This window comes from Mustela erminea, chromosome 4, assembly GCF_009829155.1.
Source record: "Mustela erminea isolate mMusErm1 chromosome 4, mMusErm1.Pri, whole genome shotgun sequence".
Taxonomy (NCBI): domain Eukaryota; kingdom Metazoa; phylum Chordata; class Mammalia; order Carnivora; family Mustelidae; genus Mustela; species Mustela erminea.
In genome coordinates, this window is record NC_045617.1 from 15,320,903 (window position 1) to 15,345,677 (window position 24,775).

The 24,775-nt window shown below is 45.7% G+C and overlaps 1 protein-coding gene across 1 annotated transcript in view; it reads right to left on the reverse strand.

Moving 5' to 3' along the window:
• The window catches only part of AKAP12 (A-kinase anchoring protein 12), a 97,337-nt gene that overhangs the window by 37,747 nt on the left and 34,815 nt on the right, over window positions 1-24,775 (reverse strand). Inside the window, exon 2 of the mRNA XM_032338737.1 lies at window positions 6,099-6,213. Coding sequence (XP_032194628.1) covers window positions 6,099-6,213 — 115 coding nt within the window. The remainder of the gene's footprint in view (window positions 1-6,098; window positions 6,214-24,775) is intronic.

Sequence of the window (24,775 nt, forward strand, 5' to 3'; positions counted from 1 at the left end):
TGACATCACCAACTGACAGAGAAAAGCGACGGTGTATGTCTTCACTGTTCAGAGAGCAGCCTCTCACAGAAGAACATGTATGGGGTAGGGCGTCCACCTTCTACAGAGACCTGGAAAGATCTTCGGTATACACTGTCCAGATAAAGATACTAGATGATCGAAACTACTAGCAACTCCAGCATGGATTTTCTGTAAGGTAGTAAGATCTGCGGGGAAGGGTGTCATCATCTGGCAGTAAATAACCTTCTGGCCTTACCTTTTGGCCTTTCTATGTCCCAAAGGCACTAAACACCAGAATCAGGTAGGTTTCAAACAGCAAATTTAATAAAAGTTGAGACAGTGACATTAAGCACCATGAGGAAGATGAAATTCTCCGTCATACTGCAAACTGAGCTTCTAGATAGCTGAGCACGCCATACTCCATTTTTTTGCTTCTGTATCTGGGGGACAGAGCCAGATGCAGAAAAACTGGAATCCTACAGAATGTAAGAAACACGCTCTCTCCAAGACTTCTGTTTAAAGTGACAACATTTAGGGGTTTCCCTCTTCGTAAATTTTTCTCAGGATCTGAGAGGGTTTTTTTTTTTTTTTTTTCCTAGGATTGCCTATCTTTTTTGCAGTAGTGACCCTCCTCACCTTTTTAAAGAAGATTTTACAGGCGCCTGGGTGGCTCAGTGGGTTAAAGCCTCTGCCTTCGGCTCAGGTCATGATCCCAGAGTCCCGGGATAGAGCCCTGCATCAAGCTCTCCACTCAGTGGGAGCCTGCTTCCTCCTCTATCTCTGCCTACTTGTGATCTGTCAAATTAAGTAAGTAAAATCTTTTAAAAAAAGATTTTATTCTTTTTTTTTCTTAAAGAGAGAGAAAGCTAAAGTGGGAAAGGGGACTAAGGGAGAGGGAGAGAATGTCAAGCCGACTTACTTCTAAGCAGGGAGTCAATCTCAGGACACTGAGAACACGACCTGAGCCAAAATCCCAAGTCGAATGCTTAAGGGACAGAGCCACCCAGGTGCCCAGCTCCTCACCACTCTGATCAGCGTTAACAGAGCCTGTCCTTCTGGTTAGCTGCTACTTTCAATGCAGCTGGCTCCAGAGAGGCAAAACACCAAGGGCAGAGCACCCCAAACGCTTCACTGCTGCTGGGGTGCATGTCCTCACTCTGGGCAGGCAAACAGTAGAAAGCACATGTCAACAAAAATTTGTTATTATTTTTTCTGTGTGTGTGAACAAAAATTTAAAAACCAAGGCAATGGCTATCCTTTATTCACACAAACAAACGTGACCTACGGAAACAGAGTAATCACCTACTTTATGACGTTTGCTGTGTCTACTCTGCAGAAAGGCGAATCTCAAAAAGGAAACAAGTAACACACTTGTAAATGATAAATTCTAATTATTAAGATTGGAGACAATCACTTGTGTAGTTGCACATGGCAATGAGTTGAATGGGTACTTTAATAAAAATATGTATTATCTAGGAGTGGCTGGTTGGCTCAGTGGGTTAAGCATCTGCCTTCAGCTCAGGTCAAAATCTCAGGGTCTGGGATCGAGCCCCATGTGGGCTCTCTGCTCAGCGGGGAGCCTGCTTCCCCCCTTCCATTCCCCCTGCTTGTGCCCAAGCACCCACATTCTCTCTCTGTGTTAATACATAAAATCTTTAAATACATGTATTATCCAAATAAAGGAGGTCTTCAATTTTTTGGTTTTATAATATTGAATTTCCTCATCTGGTCAGGAAAAAAATAATGTGTGCAACAGATACTAAAGTTAATTTTTTTTTAAATCTGGAAGTTTTAATTTGCCAAAGTTTCAAATATAAAATTTGACCTGGATTCACATGTAATGTTTTAAAAAATCATTCCTGTTGAGGCATTTAACTCCTACAAAACCCATAGACCACAGACTATAATAAAATGACATTTTGGGATGGAGAGGGCTTTTTAAAAATTTTTCCACAAAAGCACATTTTTCACAAAACTAATGGCACTTGTGTGACCACTGTGAATGCTGCAAATAGCATGACATGAAATAACTTTTTTTTTTTAAGATTTTATTTATTTGTTTGACAGAGAGAGATCATAAGTAGAGGGAGAGGCAGGCAGAGAGAGAGAGAGAGAGGAAGGGAAGCAGGCTCCCTGCTGAGCAGAGAGCCCGATTTGGGACTTGATCCCAGGGCCCTGAGATCATGACCTGAGCCGAAGGCAGCAGCTTAACCCACTGAGTCACCCAGGCGCCCCATGAAATAACTTTCTAGTTGAGCAAAGGCTGCTGTTCAACGGAAGAGTTTTTTGTTGCTGTTGTTGTTTCCCCCCCAGGAGCAGTTTTTCTTTTTTTTTTAAGGTTTTATTTATTTACTTGACAGACAGAGATCACAAGTAGGTTGAGGGACAGGCAGAGAGAGAGGAGGAAGCAGGCTCCCTGTTGAGCAGAGAGCCCAATGTGGGGCTCGATCTCAGGACCCTGGGATCATGACTGAGCCAAAGGCAGAGGCTTAACCCACTGAGCCACCCAGGCACCCCCAGAAGAAGTTTTAATGAACAGAAACCACCTTAAAAATTTCAGGAGTACAGGGGCGCCTGGGTGGCTCAGTGGGTTAGGCTGCTGCCTTCGGCTCGGGTCATGATCTCGGGGTTCTTGGATGGAGTCCCATGTCAGGCTCTCTGCTCAGCGGGGAGCCTGCTTCCCTCCCTTTTTCTCTCTGCCTGCCTCTCCATCTACTTGTGATTTCTCTCTGTCAAATAAATAAATAAAATATTTAAAATAAGAAAAAAAAATTTCAGGAGGACAAAATCTCCAAGGCTAAAATAATTTACTGTGAATTCATTTCATGTAATTTTTTAAGATTTTATTTGTCAGAGAGAGCAAGAGAGACAGTACGAGTAGGGGGAGAGGTAGGAGAGGGAGAAGCAGGCTCCCCCCTGAGCAAGGAGCCTGATGCGGGACTCAATCCCAGTGCTCTGGGATAATGACCTGAGCTAGAGGCAGACACTTAACTGACTGAGCCACCCAGGCATCCCATTTGTTCACCCAATAATTATTGGTTCTCAACCCTGACTGTGTACTTTCTGTAAGATGGCCCGTGGAATTCTACAATCTTCAAGTCCTCTCCAAAATCCCTCTATACGCACCTAAGCCTGATGCACAAAGATATTTATGTAGCAAGCAGGCCCTTTCTTCTGTCATCTGAGGAACATTTACAAGGACAGGATTCCATTTTCCTTATAGGAAGAGGATGGGTTCTGTATTGCCAGTATGTCTGGCTTCAGCAAGAAAGCTAACAAGGTCAGACAGTATTTTCATGTCTGGCTGTGTCTAAATATAGTCGGCTGCTTTAAATGAAAAACCCGCTGGCAGGAACGCCCCTCGTTCATCGATTTCTCCCGTGGACTGATCCACCTAGGGCAGGACCCAATCCCTCTGCTGGTCAATCTTCCGAGGGAAGGAGGTGGGTCAGGCTACCCGTACTGTTGTGGACAGCAGGAGAAACCGAGGTCCCCGCAATCCTACGTGTTACCTACTCAATTATGCCTTCACTGACATCCCAGTAAGCTTCTGTGTAGAAAGGATTTCTGGAAATAACGATAAAATCTAACCACAGGTGATCACTGTAGTCAAAAGGAAAGCATGAAAAGGGGCCCTGGGGTGGCTCTGACGGTTGGTTATGCGACTCTTGGTTTCGGCTTGGGTCGTGACCTCAGGGTCCTGAAATCGAGCCCGCATCAGGCTCCACACTCAGCAGGAGTCAGCTTGGATACTCTCTCCCTCCACCCCTACCCCCGCTCGGCCGCTCTCTCAAATACATACATAAATCTTAAAAAAAAGAAAAAAAAAAAAAGCATGAAAAAGTAATAATGTTTACAATGCCAGGCAGCCAAAATGAAGACAGCACGGAAAAAGAGAAAAAACAAGTGCACCAAGCTTATTACAGACACTAATAAGCCAATGGATTAACAGTTCTTCGTGAAACAGGAAAGCTCATCCGAAAGGCAGGGCCCTGGGTTGGTGGCCCCTGCAGGCCTAGGACACCCACCCGTCTTTTAGGCCTTTTCAGGATTTTTCAAAGGAACAAGGTATATCACTGACCACTTTTCTTACAAGAGGTCTTTGCTATTTGTTCAGAACCCCGAGGCCACGAGCAGAAGCCTGGGTCAGCTCAGGGAGACCAGGGAATGTTCCTCTGCGAAGGCCTGACCTTGCCCCTTCTCCTCTCCCCCTGCTCAGGGAGACCAGGGAATGTTCCTCTGCGAAGGCCTGACCTTGCCCCTTCTCCTCTCCCCCTGCTTCTGGATCGCATACGTCAGCGTCACAGAGGAACCCCGCCTCACTCATGTCAGTGATCCCACCCACACTGCCGACAAATACTTGCTTTCACAGCCCTGCGCGCTACCCAGCACACTTGCCTCTCTGGGTTTCCACTGAACGCTGCTCAGAGGACGCTGTGCCAGAAGACAAGCCTACGGACCTGCCCAGCACAGTGAAGGCACAGCGACTGAGAGCTTGTGTTTGGTCATTGGCTGATCTTGGGTTTGAGTCCTGACACAAGGTTCACCCACCTTATTAAAGACCATCGTGCACAAACGCACAGTTCTAGGACCCGTGGTAAAAACCTGCAAAGTGGTGGCTGCTATGATTAGTCACCTCACTTTGGCCCGAGACCCGTGAACCAGTCTGACCATTATCTGCCCCTGTCCCCAGGTCTTATGCGCTGACCTCAAATCATGGCACCCCCAGAATCCTGACCAGCTCTCATTTCTTGCAAATGCATTTGATACCCACCATGTTAACCTTCCCTTCATCATGTGTATCCTACAGACCCGCTTCCTCTCCCCCTGCAGTGGGTAAGCGGTAGGCTGTCTGTCCATTTTTCTCCTTCCCTGCAGCACAGAGCACAGGCGCTTGGCCAGAGAAGGCTCCAGACCGGCTGTGGCTCGACTGGATTCAAAAGTTGCCATGGGAAGGACAGAGCACAGGACTTTGGAATGTGAGCTGGGACCATTCCAATTCTTTTGGTGGAGATGATTTGAAACTTTCACACTAGGTCATGCAAATCCTCCCTTCTGTGAGACTGTATATATTTCCGACTTTATATTGTGCCTGTGGTATTATATAAAGATCAGTCTTCCCACCAACTTCAAAAGCAGCTCGCGGCTGGAAGCAGCTCCATGGGGGCAGTGAACAAGAAGAGAAACAGGTTCCACATGTTAGGAGAGTCTCGTTTACCCAAGGCAATGGCTAGTCTCCTCTCCTGGGACTTTCCCCTCATCTGTCTTGTTCACACTGCGAAGACTCACTTCACTTCCTGCCAAATCATCATTTTATGCACCTTCGATAGTGGTCGTTAAATTCTCCTTTGTTTATGACTGAAGGAAATGAGGAAGCAAGAACTTCAGGCCGGAGGATGCTTCTTCTCCAGCCTGGGAAGCTTGGGCCTTTGGGTCAAGGTCCTTGCTCCTGACCCGAAGGTATGGTCCCTGCGACCTCAAGTGGGCTCACTCCAACTAGTCTAACTAGTCCAACTAGAATCACATTGTAGTGATTCACTTTCCAAAAACCACCCCCACGGGGCCTCTAGGCTCAAGAGCTAAAACACATGCAGCAAATCATAGTTTGGGCGAAGAGCGGCAGGCACCATGAAATACACATTTCTAGAAAAATCTGCACAAAGGGAGCAGGCTACTCACCAGAGGGAGAGATACTGAAGCTTAAAGCAACCACGACTCTGGGGGTTTCCAACAAGATTTCACATCAATATCAGACTAGGTGGGACCAGCCAACAATTAAAATGAAACAGAACAAAAAACTACCAACCTAAGCTCCAGACAAAAATGTCTAAGGAAGATGAAACATGACTTCGTTTCCTATACCCAAATAGTTGGCAGAACTTCGTATACCTGGGTGCAGAGGCCACACGAAAGATCTGATAAATACTTCCTTTTGTAACCAATGGATTGCGTCTGTTGTCAACATCGCCCCCCTGCCCCGACCCTAGTTGGACACCGAGTGGTCCAAGCAGGCTGGCTTTGTTTCACTGGATTCAGAGCAGGTGTTGTCAGCCCTAGAATCCCTACTTCTTCTACCCAGAGACTGAAAAGCTGCTTACCATCTGTGACAATGGCTTCTTCCTCCTGGCCATTCAGGGCTCCCTCCTGGGGGCTGAACTCTTCTTCCTCAGCTAAGCCATTAGCACTAGACAGCTGACCATTCTTCTGCAGGAGCTAAGGGGACAAAACAGAACCATGTAAACTTACTGTCAATGGTAATGAAGATTTGAAGTGTCCCATGAGCTTGAATAATCCAGCTACCTTACAAAAGGTATCCCAGGAGCTTTATCAAGGAGACAGGGCTTTGTATCTAGGTAAATGAGCACCATTCCTTTATCCACGCAGTCATCCGAACAGCGGGCATCAATTATCTACAGACCCACCATTCCAGGCCTATTCGAGCTACAACACTGAGAAGTCAGATGCAGCCCCAGCCCCTCTGAGCTTAGAGACTACTAAGAAAACTAGACTTTCAGACTTTTAAACATTGTTGTTTTTGTTTTTGTTTTTTTCAGGGCACTGGGTGGCTCATTTGGTTAAGGGACTAACACTTGTTCATCTCCCGCTCAGGTCTTGATCTCAGGGTCCTAAGTTCAAGCCCAGAGATGGGCTCCACGCTGGGTGTGGAACCTACTTCAGAAAAAGTTTTTTTTTTTTCTTTAAAACAAAGTCTCCTTGTGATTAGATGCAGGGTATGCATATTTGATCAAAGTATACCTAAGTGAGAATATGTCCTTCTCAGGAAAAAGGACACGTAAATAAACAATCAGGGAAATGGTCCTGATGGGGGAATACACAGAGCCAGTCACAAACAGGAGAGGAAGTATGGATAAAGCTAGATCTCCGATCCCACAAGATGGGCGTATGAGAAAGGGTCCAAGGAACTCAGGAAGGGGAAGGGAATTAGGAACCCCACGGTTCGAAGACCAATGTACCCGGAGACAACACAACAAAGAGATGGGCCACTCATGCTTTTGTGCGTCACTGATTTTTCCTTAAAGTATTACTAAAGTGGTCAGTTGTCCTCTATCCCAGAGGATAACCTGTGTGATTGAAGTTTTCAGTTGTTGTTATTAGCAGATACACAGATTTGCCCTTCTGTCCATAGGTAAAAAGTTTTGAGGCTGTGGCAAACATAGTATAATAATCATTAGGAACCCCAGGATTCCAACAAAGCTTTCTATCTTGTATACATATCTCGTTTTATCAGAACCAACTTAGGTGGGGTGCTTGGACGGCTCAGTGGGTTAAAGCCTCTGCCTTCGGCTCAGGTCATGATCCCAGGGTCCCGGGATGGAGACCCCACATTGGGCTCTCTGCTCAGTGGGGAGCCTGCTTCCCTTCCTCTCTCTCTGCCTGCCTCGCTGCCTACTTTTTTTTTTTTTTTTTTAAAGATTTTATTTATTTATTTGACAGAGAGAAATCACAAGTAGGCAGAGAGGCAGGCAGAGAGAGAGAGGAGGAAGCAGACTCCCTGCCGAGCAGAGAGCCCGATGCGGGACTCGATCCCAGGACCCTGAGATCATGACCTGAGCCGAAGGCAGCGGCTTAACCACTGAGGATTTTATTTATTTATTTGACAGACAGAGATCACAAGTAAGCAGAGAGGCAGGCAGAGAGAGAGGAGGAAGCAGGCTCCCCGCTGAGCAGAGAGCCTGATGTGGGGCTCGATCCCAGGCCCCTGGGATCATGACCTGAGCTGAAGGAAGAGGCTTTAAACCACTGAGCCACCCAGGTGCCTCAATAAATAAAAATCTTAAAAAAAAAAAAAAAAAAGCCAACTTTGGCAGACAGCAGTATCTCCATTGGGTAGAAGAGGACACTGGACCTCAGTGTGTGACCACAGAAGCTGGAGTTGGCTGGCCACAGGTCCCACAGCCTAGAAGCGAGGCACTATGGCCCAAAGGCCAGCACCACTTACCATCAAGGACCTCCAGGGTTTTCGCACAGCAGTAGAGATCACAGAAGGACCTGCTGCTGTGCGTAATAATAAAATGCCATTAAGAGTCTTCCAGAGTAACGGGACCTGCCTACTTCAAAGAAATCTCAAAACCACGGCACTCTACTTAGCATGATCCAATGATGCTTCCAAGCTAACAGAGCGCCCTGGCCAAACCACTGGCTTTGATGGGAGCCTTGAAGGGACAGCAGGTTCAAGACTGTCTGTCAATCCAGAAGACTTGAACTGAGCTAAATTGATTTCACCTGGCTGTTCCAGGCTCCCAGCTGCCTTCGCCGGCATGAGCTGCTCCTTGAAATAATACCACGGTACTTTAATACTGACTCTACAGACAGAGAGTCGGCTTCAGAACACCCATGCTGAGTCCATTTATCAGACAGAACACTCTGATTACATTTCCCCTTTCAGTCTTCTCTTCCCGAAATACAGAAGATGGAGTCTTAAATGAAACCTGAAGACAAAAAGCAAGGGGAGGGGGCGGGCTCCGCAGTGCCCGTTAGGGAAAATGTCAGGTATCTGGACAAAACAATCGCTAGTTATGTGAACACATCAGGCTCAGATTTGATCAATGATGTGAAGAAGAGTGGGAGGAGGGAAGCAGGGCCACTTAGGACTGCGGGGTCCACGGAAACACCATGAATCTACCTAAGAAGTACTGACTTGCACCATGATGCCGCAAACTAATGGGGATCACGGGAAAGCAGCTTGACCGCCTCCATTTTCCAAGGCAATAAATGGGGCCCCTTGTCTGGTAACCAGGAATCTGAAGTTTTACGGAGTTTAGAGTCCTAGAGAATTTCTGCAATTCTTTAAACAGGTCTCATCATTCTTTGTGAATTGTCAAAATCAAGGGATCTTTACCCCGAGCCCAAATGTCTGGAAACATGGAAGAAATACAGGATGCAGACACAAACTTTCCTCTGCCTTTCAATGTTAGACACACAGCGGCACCTGGGTGGCTCCGTCGTTACACGTCTGCCTTCGGCTCAGGTCATGATCCCAGGTTCCTGGGATCGAGCCCCGCATCGGGCTCTCTGCTCAGCGGGAAGCCTGCTTCTCCCTCTCCCACTCTCCCTGCTTGTGTTCCCTCTCTCACTCTGTCAAATAAATAACATCTTTAAAAAATCCCTGCTTAAAAAAAATGTTGGGGTGCCTGGGTGGCTCGGTGGGTTAAAGCCTCTGCCTTCAGCTCAGGTCATGATCCCAGGGTCCTGGGATCAAGCTCCGTATCGGGCTCTCTGCTCAGCGGGGAGCCTGCTTCCTGCCCCTCTCTCTCTCTGCCTGCCTCTCTGCCTACTTGTGATCTCTGTCTGTCAAATAAATAAATAAAATCTTAAAAAAAATGTTACACACATATAATGAAGCAAATTAAATAACATCAAATGAGTCTTACAATCGGAGTCACCTGCTAGCCCTCCTTATACACAGGTGTGATAATTATGGATTACTAATCCCAATGGCCACAGGGCAACTGTCTCTACTTCCAGAAGGCATTTGATGAATTAACTTTGGTAGCAGACAACTGATGAAAGGGACCATTTTTAAAACTGAGTTTTGAGGGCGCCTGGGTGGCTCAGAGGGTTAAGCCTCTGCCTTTGGCTCAGGTCATGATCTCAGGGTCCTGGGATCGAGTCCCAGCCGCATCGGGCTCCTGCTCAGCAGGGAGCCTGCTTCCTCCTCTCTCTTTCTCTGCCTGCCTCTCTACCTGCTTGTGATCTCTGTCAAATAAATAAGTAAAATCTTTAAAAAAAAAAAAACAAAAAGAAAACAAACAAAAAAAAAAACCTGAGTTTTGAGCCAGTATTACTATATTCACAGCTTGGGTCTCAATGCAAGGGGACCACCCAAGCTCAACTCCCACAGGTGATCATCTCCAGTGAGCATTCAAACGTGACACACCAACCCGCACAACAAACAGGGGTCTTCACCCCAACCACATTCAGGTTATTTCCACCATTCTACGTCTCATTCAGAGATGCTATTTACAAAATCTCATGTGTCCTTGTAGAGAGATAATTCACTTTTCTGTTTGCCTTTCCGCCCATCCCCAATCATTTACATAATTTATACTACTGCTAAAAAGTTTGAGTGCTGGGCGCCTGGGTGGCTCAGTGGGTTAAAGCCTCTGCCTTCGACTCAGGTCATGATCCCGTGGTTCTGGGATCGAGCCCCGCGCATCAGGCTCTCTGCTCAGCTCTGCTTCCTCCTCTCTCTCTGCCTGCTGCTCTGCCTACTTTTGATCTCTGTCAAATAAATAATTAAAATTTTAAAAAAAATTTAGGTGCTTCTGAGAGTTACCAGTAAGTTAAAGTCACCTCAAATTGGGGGGCCTGGGTGGCTCAGTGGGTTAAGCCTCTGCCTTCAGCTCAGGTCATGATCTCAGGGTCCTGGGATTGAGCCCCGCGTCAGGTTCTCTGCCACCCCACCACCTGCCTGCCTGGCTCTCTGCCTACTTGTGATCTCTCTGTCAAATAAATAAATAAATAAAATCTTCTTAAAAAGGTCACTTCAAGTTGTAAGAAACTGGACCCTTTGATCCTTAATATTAAAGTCCTGTCTCTATGCGTATATATATTTTCATAAGCATTTGTAAAAAGGGGAGAAATACACGCTTTTTGAAGTTTATGAGAGCCAGTGCGTGCCAGGGCAAGGGGCGGAGAGAGAGTATCTAAGCAGACTCTCCGCTAAGCGCGAAGCCCAACCCGCAGCTCTGTCTCATGACCCCCCCCCCCCCATCAATGAACTGAGCGGAAAACCAAAAGTCAGACACTTAACCAACTGAGCCACAGTGTCCCAAGAATTACATGCTTTTTAATACATATCTGGCTTGTCTTCATTCTTTTTTTTTTTCCTGATTATCCCTTTATTTATTATTTATTTTTCTCACCATAGCAAACACAATCCCCAATGTCCATCACCCCAGCCACCCAAACCCGGCTACCCCCTCCCCTCCAGCAACCCTCAGTTTGCTTCCTGAGATGAAGAGTCTCTTAGGGTTTTGTCTCCAGTCATTCTTTCTTCTGTCTGTAATTCACATGCCCACCGGAGACAAGGATTGATTTATCAGTTATGCCCAGGTAAACGCAGAGGCAAGGACACAACTTAGAGCCAGGGAATGGGAACGCTGGAGCCAGAGACCAGGCATGAGGGCCAACTACTTCAGGGAAGAGAGCAGTATTGGGATTCAAGTTTCCAAACAAGAAAGAGGAAATGTCTACTCCATTCTTGCACACAGCTTTTTCCATTCCTTTTGAACTTACTTTTACACTTGTACAAATACAGTTCTAGAACCTTGACTTTGGAGATAGACATTAGACTTGAAAGACATGCTCCCTGCACTTCAACACAGTGAGCACCAGGAAAGCTCTTTTCCCACTGGATTTGTGCTTCAAAAAGCGTCAACGCCTCTTTTGAGCAAATCAAAACCCTTAATGTTTTCAAGCTTATATCCTCTGAGTGGGTCAGCCAGAGTTTATTCCCGTAAAGTATTACCACATTACCACTCAACAACCTTTAGGAAAAAAAAAAAATCTCAGCGCTTCCAGCAACTATTTTCCCCTCATTCTTCTAAGACCAGAGACAATCCAAAATGGCAGCCAAAGCACTAAAGAAAAACTACCAGACTCCTCTGTTCCTCTCCCTCCTCCACAAGACTGTCCACAATTTTCTCTGAGCCCCCTTTACAGAGTAAGCAGGAGGAGTATCAAGCTTTTTTGTTTGTTTTTTTTTTTTAAAAGCAGGCTCTTGTGTCCAGGGCAGGGCCGAACACTGGGCCTAAACTTACAAACCAGAGATCTAGACTTGGAACTGAGATCAAGAGCTGGACACTTACCCAACGGAGCCACCCCAGTACCCTTCTTTTCTATGGATTTTATCTTTAAGTCATATCTTCACCCAACAGGGGGCTCAAACTCACAACCCCAAGACTCAGCGTCATACTCTGTCCTGACTGAGCTAGCCAAGCTCGCCAGGATTATCAAGCTCTTCACTGAATGAGTTAAACAATGTTCCACGAGTCGCGTTCTTGACGCTCTCGGGATATTGGGGGTAGGGGAGATGAGCCTGCTGAGGTAACTTCTTTAGTAGCAGACACTCTGTCTACATCCTCACTGGATGACCAGCAGAAGTGGGACTGGCCCCACAGTCCTGCCGTAAATGTAGTAAATAAGGCTCTGCCCAGCACAATTCTAGCAAAACCCAAGAAGAACTGTTAAAACCCAAGAAGCGGAACTGTTAAAGCCCAAGAAGCGGAACTGTTAAATGGATATAAGCAGGAACAACCAGGAATCTGTATGACATGAAAAAGATAATCTGGGGGAATTTAATTCAGTTTTTTAAGTTTATTTAAGTAATGAATACACCCAACGAGGGACTCAAACTCATGAGCCCAAGATCAAGAGTCACATACTCTTCTGGGCCAGCCAGGTGCCCCCATCTGGGGGTATTTTAAACCCCCAATAAAACTTGCAAAGAGAACACTTCCATGTCTTTTTCTTCAAGTAGGGAACGTTCTGAAGGTAAGCTTTCGGCTCGGGTCATGATCTCAGGGTCCTGGGATTGAGTCCCCCATCGGGCTCTCTGCTCAGCGGGGAGCCTGCTTCCTCCTCTCTCTCTCTGCCTGCCTCTCTGCTTACTTGTGATCTCAGTCCGTCAAATAAATAAATAAAAAAAATCTTTAAAAATGTCAAACAGAAGAAAACAGAAACCAGAGTATCAATCAGTAAACTATGTCTTTGGAAAGCAATTTGGAAATAGCTATAAACCATCTGAATGTACATACACACTCCACACTATTTTTTTTTTAAAGCAGGAGAGAGCAAGTGCGCATGTCAAAGGAATCGAGAAGGGGGCGGGCAAGGGAAAAGGAGAGACAATGGACAAGCAGAGACTCCCCACTGACCACGAGCCAGGGCCGGGTTCTAGATCATCACCAAAATGAAGATCTGAGCTGAAATCAAGACTCAGATGCTTGGCTGTCTGAGTGCCCCATCCACCACGCGATTCCAGTGGGCACATGGATGCCTTTACACACCCAGAAGGTGTAGGTGGCAGTGATGTACAACACAGAACAGCATCGAAGGGATCCTATCCACAGAATAGCATCGAAGGGAACGCAGTACATCTAGGGACACTGATGTGGGTAGATGTCTCCAGTTTAAGTGGGAAAAGCAAGGTAACGGAGACTGATTCCTTTATGCATTTAAAAATAAGACAAAAGTAACCCATTAATAAGGAGGGAAGAAGGGAAGAGAGGGCTCCCTCCCAACTCCGCAGAAGCACTTAAGAAAAAGAACAGAACTTGAGTAACACGACACAAAATCGTTGACACTGCCTTTGCAGACAAATTTGTTTTGCACTTTGCACAGGTGTTGGGGAAGAGACCATTTTCTTTTATTGGGAGATCTAACTGCTACAGATCATAGGAAAGCACGGTTTCCTTTTCATTCATTTTATTATTGCAAAGGTGAAAATACTTGGAACCCCAAAATGTGTCGATTCTTGGGCAGTAAGCAGGTTAGTCACCCGGCTTTCCAGGATTCACAAATCTTTTCAGTCCATCTGAGCAATGATGGACCAAACTGCTCTCACGGAGCTTCCGGCTCTCAGTTCCTATACTCTCCAAATGTGATTACCATAGTAATCGTGATTATTATTATTAATATGTGAGACCATATTAATAACATCCTTGGCCACACCATTAATCACAAATACTGACCAAGAACTGGGTCGCCTGGTCAAGCAGCCCACTCTTGATTTCAGCTCAGATCATGATCTGAGTATGAGGAGACCGAGCTCCAGGTCGGGCTCCACACTCAGCTGGAGGTCAGCTCGAGGATTCTCTGCCCCCCTCTCCCTGTGCGCGCCCTCCCCAGCCCCCCCCCGCTCACTCATTCAGGCTCTCTCACTCCTGGAGACAAATCTTTAAGAAAATGTATGTTGGGTGCCTGGGTGGCTCAGTGCGTTAAAGCCTCTGCCTTCAGCTCAGGGCATGATCTCAGTGTGCTGGGATCGAGCCCCGCCATCAGGCTCTCTGCTCAGCAGGGAGCCTGCTTTCTCCTCTCTCTCTGCCTGCCTCTCTGCCTACTTGTGATCTCTGTCAAATAAAATCTTTTATAAAAATAAAAAAATTTAAAAATAAAAAATAAAAATATATGTTGACCGAGACCCAACCAGGAATACCAGGGCTCTGCTGCAGGCTACCAGAAGCTCCTGATACACTCGTGTGTGTATTACGGACCCATTTCACAAACGTGATTTATAGGCAATCTTGCTAATTTAACCCTCTGCCTTAAGCCAACTACTGTCATCACCCCTAGCTTACAGCCAGCCATGGAGGCTGAAGCTAAGAGGTACTGTGACCAAAGGGACTGAGCCACAATGTGGGGAGGATGACCTGAGCTGCACTAGCGGACTCAAGGTGCGAGCATTCTGCCCGGGGAGGAGTTTCTGGAGCGCAGAATCCCTAACTTAGGAACCTCATCTCCCAAAAATGGCATGGGCTCTAAGAACCCAAGTCATCATGACAAGACCAACCAGCCTGGGTTGTGTTTAAGTGAAAAGTTTCTCCTCTAATTTAGAGGTCATTTACAGAACACCAACAGAATTATGGGTTTCAAAAGATTTGCTTTTCTTTTAAAAGTAAGCATTTTTATTCAAACTAATTCAAGCAGAAACTTCATAAACTCCAAGTCTAAACACGGTATAAACCTTTAGGACAGGGGGTGAGGAACAGAAGCCAATGCTTGACAAGATCAAATGGACTGAGTTAAGGTCATTGCAAAAAAGAATAAGAGGAGGGAAAGCAAAAGATTTAACTTAAAATCAAAACAATTCTAAATATACAAAATTTGGGGAATGGTTACAGCCTATCTTGCAGCATTAAAAATACAACCTACAAAGTATATGATAGTATGGAGATGTATTTTATGTTGGAATAGTCAATTTAAAAGGCAAACTAAATAGTTAGTATAAAATAATAACAAATACAGGGGCGCCTGGGTGGCTCAGTGGGTTAAAGCCTCTGCCTTCGGCTCAGGTCATGATCTCAGGGTCCTGGGATCGAGCCCCGCATCGGGCTCTCTGCTCCACAGGGAGCCTGCTTCCTCCTCTTTCTCTGCCTGCCTCTCTGCCTAGTTTCTCTCTGTCAAATAAATAAAATATTAAAAAAAAATAACAAATACATAAGAGAACATACTATAAAATAGCCACATTACCAAACTTAACAATAACATATCAAAATCATTGGGGAAGGAACTATGAGTATTTGCTATCCTTTATTTTTCCACTTTTGCGTTCTGTTTCTTACCTACATACCATGATTGCTTTCACAATTGGGTGGTGGAAGAGCTTTTCCTCTGCATGTTCTTTTGTTTCAGTTTATTTTTAGTATGGGCGAAAGGGGGCAGCTAAGAAAATTTGCTTTACAGTGAAGCGCTGTAATTCTGATTTCTACCAGTCACATGAATGTTCACAGGACAAGTGAACTGCTTTAAGAAAGAAACTCCGCAGTGAAATCGTATTTCAGGAGTTTGATCACGCAAACAAATCCATATTCCTTCCTCAAGGGTAGATGACAAAATGGGTTCAGAGACAGAGAAGCAGAGTGGAGGGCGGGGTACTCTGCGGCAAAATTAAGTACTTTGATTCAGCATTTATTTTTTAATTGTCCCATCATTGTCTTAGCCTGAAACGTGGGGCTCCCGGCCAGCAAAGGGAAGCAGCCAGGAAAGCTGGTTCTGATCTGTGACCTTGGGCACATTACTTAGTCTCTCCTACCTGCCCTTCTCTGTAAACTACGTTAAGATTTCATTTTCTCTACCTCACAGAATATTGTGTATCCCACAACACATGTTAAGTTTGTAGTGAGTCACATGTTAACCCAAGGTTTACCTGCTTTTGTTATACTATCTGCTGTCAGCAACTGTGACTCTAAAGGGGAACTACTTGTCCCTACTTGTCCCCTTCTAAAACGGAAAAGCAACAAGAGTTCCTGCCTGATTGGTCCAACCTCTGCACTCAACATACTCAACATAGCCAGCACGAAGACTTCTAGTCCTCTAGCTTTCTAAAACTCTCCGTTAGGAGGGGCCAGGCATTATACACAAAGGTCTAAAGGAGGACAGACACCAGAGTTGGTTTTCTTGTTTTTCTTTCTTTTTTTAAAAATTTTTAACCACAGAAAGTATGGGGGAAACAGCGGAGACCATACAGCATGGTTCCCATTAGCTGTGGAACCTTCGCTCTGAGCTCATTCTCCCAGGTATAAATGGGGACTAAGACCATCTCCGTTTTTAGACTGAGATTCAAATGGAATAGTATTGGGGAAGGTTCTCGTTCCCAATTGAAAAGCTCTCAGAAGCCATTGTGTGAGTCACAATCCATTTGCACAAACCAAGGTACGTATTCTACTCCGATTATTTTTATCACTCAGGCCAACTTTGAAAAATTCTCGTATTTGCAGTGAGGAGGGTGTTGAAGGAGGCACCATCAGACACAGCTGTGTTCAGAGAGTACCTCTTGCTACCCCTGCACACAAATGGGGCTACAGCTCAAGACACAGGGTACCACTGCGGAAAGATGGCCAGAGCCTGGGGACAGACTGAGCCACAAGGCAACGATGACTCAGGAGATGTAGGCTCTCTTGCCTGGGGTTCCCGGCTCAGTTGACCCTTGGTTAGCAAAGTCAAGTTACGCTGCTGCAAAAGACACTGTAGAGAACCCTACTACCACACGTACACAGACTACATGGGATTGATGAGCCCATCTGTCAACACTGCTTTAAAAAGTTGACCATCTCAGGGCGCCCGGCTGGCTCAGTTGGTGGAACATGTAACTCTTGATCTCAGGGTTGTGAGTTCAAGCCTCATTTTGGGTGAAGATTTAACATAAGAGCAAAAAATATATATTTTTTTAACCATTTTTATAGCTGAAGAGTTATTTTATGCAAGTCAACAGCCATAGCTCCAAACAGCACATTCAATCTAGAACCAAAATGTCTGAACAGGCACAGCTGAATATGGTTAAACTATTTCAGCCCTCCCTTGTATTTAAACATAAGCACAGAGAGAAGTTCCCAAACTATTTTTAAATTTCTAGAAATAAGCGGAAGGCTAAATGTAGAAACACATGGCTCCATCACTAACGCGTATTTGTAAAAATTTTACATTAGCCACAGCCCTAATTTTTGTGAGCTAACTGCACTGAATTCTTTAATCTCTCCAGGCCTTCCTCTATACAGCCATGCTTTCTAACAAGTTAGCCTTACGATGCTCCCTTACTTACCCCAAGGGCAGTCCATATCTGAGATGCAGAAATAAAACTTAAGAAAACCAGAGTGGTGAAATAATTTTTTTTTTTTTTGAAATAATTTTTTTTAAAGATTTTATTTATTTATTTGACCGACAGAACACAAGCAGGCAGAGAGGCAGACAGAGAGAGAGGAGGAAGCAGGCTCCCTGCAGAGCAGAGAGAGCCTGATGCGGGGCTCGATCCCAAGACCCTGAGATCATGACCTGAGCGGAAGGCAGAGTGCTTTAACCCACTGAGCCACCCAGGCGCCCCTGGTGAACTAATTTTTAAAGGTTTTCTTAAGATTCCAAAAGAACTGTCAATTCTCTAATGTCTGACAGTACTAATGTGGTCATGTTCTTCTGTAGTGTTCAACTATTTGGTGTATAATGAATGACTGGTCTCCAGACAACATATCTTGTTATTTAAGATAAGCAAATAAAATGTAAAAATTATTGATAAAGTAAGATCAGGGCACCAGGGTGGCTCAGTTGGTTAAGCATCTGTCTTTGACTCAGGTCATGATCTCAGGTGGGATTGGGTCCTACACTGGGCTCCCTTCTCAGTAGGGAGTCTACTTCTCCCTCTCCCTCTGCTCCCCCCGCCCCCGCTCATACTCTCATTCTCTCTCAAATAAAATCTTCTTTAAAATATATAAATAAATGTACATATTTGACAACGTAAGATTAGAAAAATGTTGATCACAGCTCAAACTGGGGGATGGGCACATGGTGTTTATTATTCTATATTCCATGAACTTAGAAAGGATGCAAGGTAATTCACAAAACAATAAGCCAAAAAGAAAAAAGAGAAAAAAAGGAGACCTTTAAACTTGCAAGGCTTTTTGAAGAGAGAAAATGACCTGCTTCTCGAGTTTCAGAGGTACTGTCAAAACCTTGCACCAAAAGCTCTTCAAACCACATGAAATTGAGAAGACTATATACCCTGGGCCAGGAGTAAGTCTAGTGACCTCTAAAAATGAGATGTTTTCGGGGGCATCTGGGTGACTCAGTCTTCAAGTGCTGACTTCTGATTTCGCTCAGGCCATGATCTCCGAGTTGTGAGATCAAGGCTCCTGGCTCAACCTGGGGTCGGCCTGGGAATGTCTCTCCGTCTCTCTCCACTCCTCACCCCTCCTATCCCACTTAGCCCAAGCTCTCTCTTTCTCCAGTAATAATAATAACAGGATGTCCTTGTCTCTGAGAAATGGTATTTCGAGATCTCTTTCTGGTCCTCACTTTCCTCCGAAAAGAGGCCCTCCTATAAGGGAGCAGTTCTATCTCTTTAAAATACTAATGCCCCAAAGCATCTGATCTTTAAATAAAACCTCTGCTTGCTTTTAATTTCATGCTCTCTCTTTCCACTCACTACTCATCAAAACACCACCACCAAGTCCTCTCCTTACTGGTTCTGGACATTAAACATGACTGAGTTCATCTGAAGGACCTTGCAAAGGGGGTGGGCGTCTCATCACCACCATCTCGAGTCAACGGGGCTTCTTCCCTCCAGCCCCACGTAAAGAAAACACACGCTCTGACTAACCATGCTTTTGAAATTTCAACTCACTATCTAAGTAGTGTTTCTGGAATACGATCTGCACAGCCCATGAGCTCGTGGGTCCTTAAATGCCACTTTGTGAAGGGTATTTAATACCAGACACAGAGTCTCTTGGCCATTGTCCAGAAATCTCCGATTTCCCTATTTCTTTCTTTCTTTTTTTTAAGCAGTATTCACCTTTATGATTTCCCTATTTCTTGTAATTTTCAGCAAAATTCATTACAATCCTTAATGTAGTTTCAGGAGGAAAAGCCCAGAGTCACCCCTAGACATGAGAAAGGATGAAAGTGGAAAGAGAGCCATTAGCATCACTAGGGATGCTTTCAGCACACAAACTAATTTCATTCAACTGAATGCTAGTATTCAAATAATCACGTATTTAAAAACAGAAAGTAAGGGGCGCCTGGGTGGCTCAGTGGGTTAAAGCCTCTGCCTTCAGCTCAGGTCATGATCCCAGGGTCCTGGGATTGAGCCCCACATCGGGCTCTCTGCTCTGTGGGGAGCCTGCTTCCTCCTCTCTCTCTGCCTGCTTGTGATCTCTGTCAAATAAATAAATAAAATCTTTAAAAAAAAGGAAAATAATACAGCTCATATTATTTATGTAAATCCCAAAGCCTTGGCCGCTATAGGTAAACTCTTTATTAGGAATGTTAAGTACAAACCAGGCCTCTAATCTCCAAGATCAGCACTTTGCAAACTGGTATCCAGGAGTATCAATACACTAGGTCTGCAACAGCAGATCGTCTGGGGAAACTCTGATCAAGTGTAGTGCGCACTCTCAATCTCCAAGGAGGAAATCCTTTCAACACTTTTATTTTTAAATCATCTCTATACCCAGTGTGGGGCTCGAACTCACAACCCTGACATCAAGAGTCACATGCTCTACTGACTCAGCCAGCCCAGCGCCCCACTGGAACTGTTTTCTGAAACAACGTGCCCACAGAACCCTTGAGTTCACATCTATCAACAGCCCCTGTAACTAAAGACACCAGGGTACATGCAGTTATGTTTTTTCAGTCGGATATGTGTTCCCATCCATTAAAAAGTTACAGTTGTTTGAAAAAATATGAAAGATCTTCAGTGCTCTGGGAAAGTATGTGAAAGAAAACAGAGCTCTGAATCTGGTGAGGTGGGAGATCCACCACGCTGACCTCAGATGAAGTGAATTTGTACGATCTCTGCTTGAGATCAGGGAAATAAAAAGGACCACCTACCAGCTACAGCCATTGGCTGTGTGAAGATGGTCTACCAGAAGCCTAGGACACAAAAGGCCTACCTGGCGAGGTTTAGAGCTCCCGCCACGCTTAGGTCGTATCATACTGAATGGAGAGAGAGATGCTGCATGAAACCACAAAAGAACATGTGAATCCTAGACGCCACCAGCGTCCTATGTGCAAACTACGTACTGGAACTGGAGGGCGCGAGGCATTGCTGGTGCTCTCCGCCCCAAACTGTGCCTCATCTAGGTGGTGGTCCTAACACTTCTGGCTAAGAACCGTGACTCAGCCTCGTAGAATCAGGAAGAACTCTTCCGGGTTGAACTTTAACTGTGTTCTTTAACTCCCACCAACCCCGGCTTCCCTGAAACCAAGAAAAAATGATGCTACTTATGCTGGATCATTGATACAACCTTCCTAATACAGAAGTGAACCACAGCTGAACCAGTGTCCACTTGGGTAAACAAACAGATTGGGCAACCCAACAATTCAGTTTTGAATTAACAACTTTCAGGTGAATCCCTTTGTGAGGCTTCCAAGCAAAGCTGAACTTGCATTGTCTGCACACAGTAGGCACCTGACATCTGTGGTTTAGTTGGCCGTGGACTCTCCAGGTCTGGCCAACTTAGACACCTCAGGATACGAATCCCTAAAGCATTATTTTCTAGTGTAGTGACATATATTATGAATGTCTAAGTCAAGCCATCAGCCTCCCTGCCCCCCGTCCGAACTGTTGCACCTGCAAAATATACAAGGAAACTGCTTGCCATTTTGACTTCATAGGCCGCTACAGATTCCAAAGGCAAGATAATCAAAGTGTTACTGTGTAGAAAACAATGAACACGAGTAGCTTAAAAGCACATGGTGTTCTGAGACATTTCTGACTGTATTTGTGCCTTGTTCCTCTTGAGCCCCTGGAACACTGAGTTCATACTCGTGCGTCTATCCCACAAGTCAGCAAGATCCCCACTCCCCCTGCATCCAACACACCACGTCACAGTCAAGTCATTCCTCTCGTTAAGATCCTCTCCGGGGGATCTGCGTTAGGTAGCAAAATATTCCATTGCATCCCTGCTTGGGAATTCAGTAATCCAAAGAAGTTCTGAAATCCACTGTGTGCCTTAGAAAGGCTAACTAGCTTCTTAGCCTGATAGATAAACAGTTCTGATAAAGGAGAAAACCAGGATCATCTCCAGCTTCAAATACCTTTAGGTGCTAATAATACTTCTTCTAATCAAAGATGTGTCCCTCGGGATGCCTGGATGGCACAGTCGGTTAAGCATTTGCCTTGGACTAGGGTCAGGATCCTGGGGTCCTGAGATGGGAGTCCCTCATCGGGCTCCTTGCTCAGCAGGGAATGTAATGTGCTTCTCCCTCTGCCTGCTGCTCTCCTGCTTGTGCTCTCTGAGAAGTAAATAAAATATTAAAAAAAATTTTTTTTTAATAAAAAGTTAAAAATCAAACAAACAAAAAAATCCCCAAAGATGTGTCCCTGTAAAATGAGCATCAGAAACTTCAGAGAGGGGCTTAGTTATGAAAAATCTGCAGCACCAAACTCTGCACAATAAACGCTAATATCTAACATCAAATACACATCTGGGACACATCAAATACACATCGAGTGAGCGTCCGGGGGTAGTGGCTCATCCCCAATATGTAGGAGGAAGACAGAGACGGAAAAGCGGGACACACAAAGGTGTTTTACACAAAGCTCGTCTCCCATCCTGATGAAACTGTCTAATCAAAGCAGCCCAAGGCAGCACAGATTACCACGTCTTGCAGGTTCCACCCCAGCCTACAGAAATGAGAGTTCAAGTTTACTGCAAGCTTTGTCCAACCTAAGCAATATATAATTAGGAGCATAACTGAGGTCAAAGTTAAATGACATACATTATCAGTATGCAAATTTCGTGGCTGTCCTGCCTTTGAACTATATTGTTTAAAATAACTGCTGAGGGGCGCCTGGGTTAGGTCTCTGCCTTCGGCTCAGGTCATGGTCTGAGAGTCTTGGAATTGAGCCCCGCATCAGGCTCTCTGCTCGGTGGAGAGCTTGCTTCCCCTCTCTCTGCCTGCCTCTCTGCCTGCTTGTGATCTCTCTCACGGTCAAATAAATAAAATCTTTTTTTAAATAAATAAATAAATAAATAAATAAATAAAATAACTGCTGATTAATATCCAGGTAGAGAGAACTTATCGATCGCCCTGTTGCTACTTCAGTTCTAAGTCTGTGCTCCCTTTGATTGAAAGAAAATGAACACACCAAATGGCCTGTCTTATTTTCAGTAGAATGAGCTTAATTTTTAAAGATGGCCCATCTAAGAGAATGTGATTTACCGAAGATCCGACAACTGCTTGCTATTCTACAATGTTCGACTCCAAATATTTTGAGCATCATCATCGAAAGGAATCCCGAGAGACTAGGAAAGCCACACATCGATCTACAGAGGGGCGGCCGTGTTTGCTACAGAGCCAACCCACAGCTTCCCAGACTGAATTCTCAACGGCTTTTCAATTGATTCAATGTTTGCCTCACATCTGCGTCTTTCCGAAGCTGGCCAGGCTGCGAGTCCCACTGCCAGAGCCTCGCCCGCCCCAAGCTTTTAGGATGGAAGGCGGCACTCAGCAAGGTAGGAGACGAGGGGGCCGGTGCCAGCCATGTCAAGCCATCCCAAGGGATGTCCAGAAATGCCTCCTTCATGTAAAATTAATTAAAAAAAAAATTACAAAGTTTCCTATACACCATGGCATGGATTATTTAATGAAGTTATTAAACATTTAGCTCTGATAATGGACTTGAAGACCCCATTTTGGAGAATCCATTTAGGGTGGGGGGACGGTTAATAGCAGAATTAAAATGATCCACTGAAATGGGTTTCTGTGACGCGTGTGCTTTGCCCCGGACTCCCCAGAATTCAGTCGGCCGCCTGCGGACCAAAATACCAGTGACATGAAGGCAGTCCTGCCGGTCCTTGAGCACAGCCGGTGTTGATCAGGAAAGTCTGCTCGAGGTCCAGCAAAGACTGCCTCATCCCACAGGTTCCAAGAGGCAGGCGATGTCAGGACCATTCCCTTAAATGGTCAGAGGGCTACCGGGTTCTTCCAGACCCAGCAGGACACACAGTGTGATAAACGGAAGGGCGTGGGAATCCCCTCCTTATGAGCCTTGAGCTGTGAGCCCATTTCTCATCCTGAGCCTATAAATGTGGGGCTGACACTTGGCACCATCATTGTGGCCACCCCCCAGCCCGAGGAAATCAGCACCTGGGGGAATGATACCCAGGTACTCATAGTTTCCAAAATGCTCAGGCGATTCCTAGGGGCAGCTACTGTCCCAGAGACCGGATACTGACCGCAGCAGACGGCCCGCTGGGGGACACAGGAGTTCCGTCATTTGTCGCAACTAGGAAACAGCCCTCGAAGGGAGAACAAGTCAGAAGGCAGGGGAGTTTGCGGGAGGTAAGTTTACAGGCACAGAGACATGGTTTCCCTGCAGGTAAGTTTACAGGAGGAGGGGGAGAGGGAAAAACCAAGGAGAAACTGATTTGGAGGAGTCAGGTCCTCCTCTCCCCCGCACTCCCCCATGGGAAGCTGAAAGGGAAGTGGCATTTCATAAAAAAGAGTGAGGCAGCCTCACTGTTGAGACCTTAGCACGAGGGATCAGCCAGCCCGGCTTGAAGATTTCCTCTGTATCCATTTCAGAGTGGAGGCGGGGGAGGGGGGGTGAGGTTGGGGGGGGGCGGGGTGCAATGGAAGAGATGACAGCAGGCCCTGCTTCTCGCGTCCAGCCGGCCGGCCTGAAACTTGGCTCACCACCGTGTCCAGCCGGTGCAGCAGTGGTGTGCTGGAAGGATCCATCACCGGCCCCCTTCCAGGGCGCTCAGCAGAGACGGCATCTTGGCCCCCCCGACACTGCCCGGAGTTCCTGTCACCCAGATGGCCCTGATCAAGCTACCGGGACTCATGGAGGAGGAACCATGATGCTCCGTCCCGTAAGCATGCAGACACACCGAAATGTTTTTTTCCACAAAGGAATAGTGACTATTCTAAGAACAGGTTTGTAATGGTTGATGTGTTTCTTCTATCAACAGTAAGCATCCAAGGAAGCTTGTTCAGATGCCTCTTCCCAAGCCTGCCTTCTGCACTAAGCCCAAGATATTGGAACAAAAAACACTAACACAAACCCTAGACATCGCATCATCATGTTACCCAAGGAAGAGAGTCATAGTCCAGGTGCCACAACACACGTCTCTGCAAGTCAAGCATCTCTCGTCTTCGACCTAAATGAGCGGAGACAAGCCTATGAATAAAACCTGGGCAAGGAAGAGACCTCTGCAACACCTCTCTGCCCTCCCATTACGAGCTCAAGCCCCCCCCAGTCTCTGTACTCAAGAACCATCCTCCTTAATTCCTCTAGGTAAACCTCAACTGGTTTAGACTGCATTTATAAAGATAATCTTTTTGATTTTATTTATTTGACAGACAGAGATCACAAGTAGGCAGAGAGGCAGGCAGAGAGAGAGAGAGAGGAGGAAGCAAGCTCCCTGCTGAGCAGAGAGCCCAATGTAGGCCTCGATTCCAGGACCCTGAGATCATGACTTGAGCTGAAGGCAGAGGCTTTAACCCACTGAGCCACCCAGGCGCCCCTCGTTTTTGTTTTTTTTTTTTTTAAAGATTTATTTGAGAGATAAAGTGTGCGTGAAGTGGGGGGAGGAGC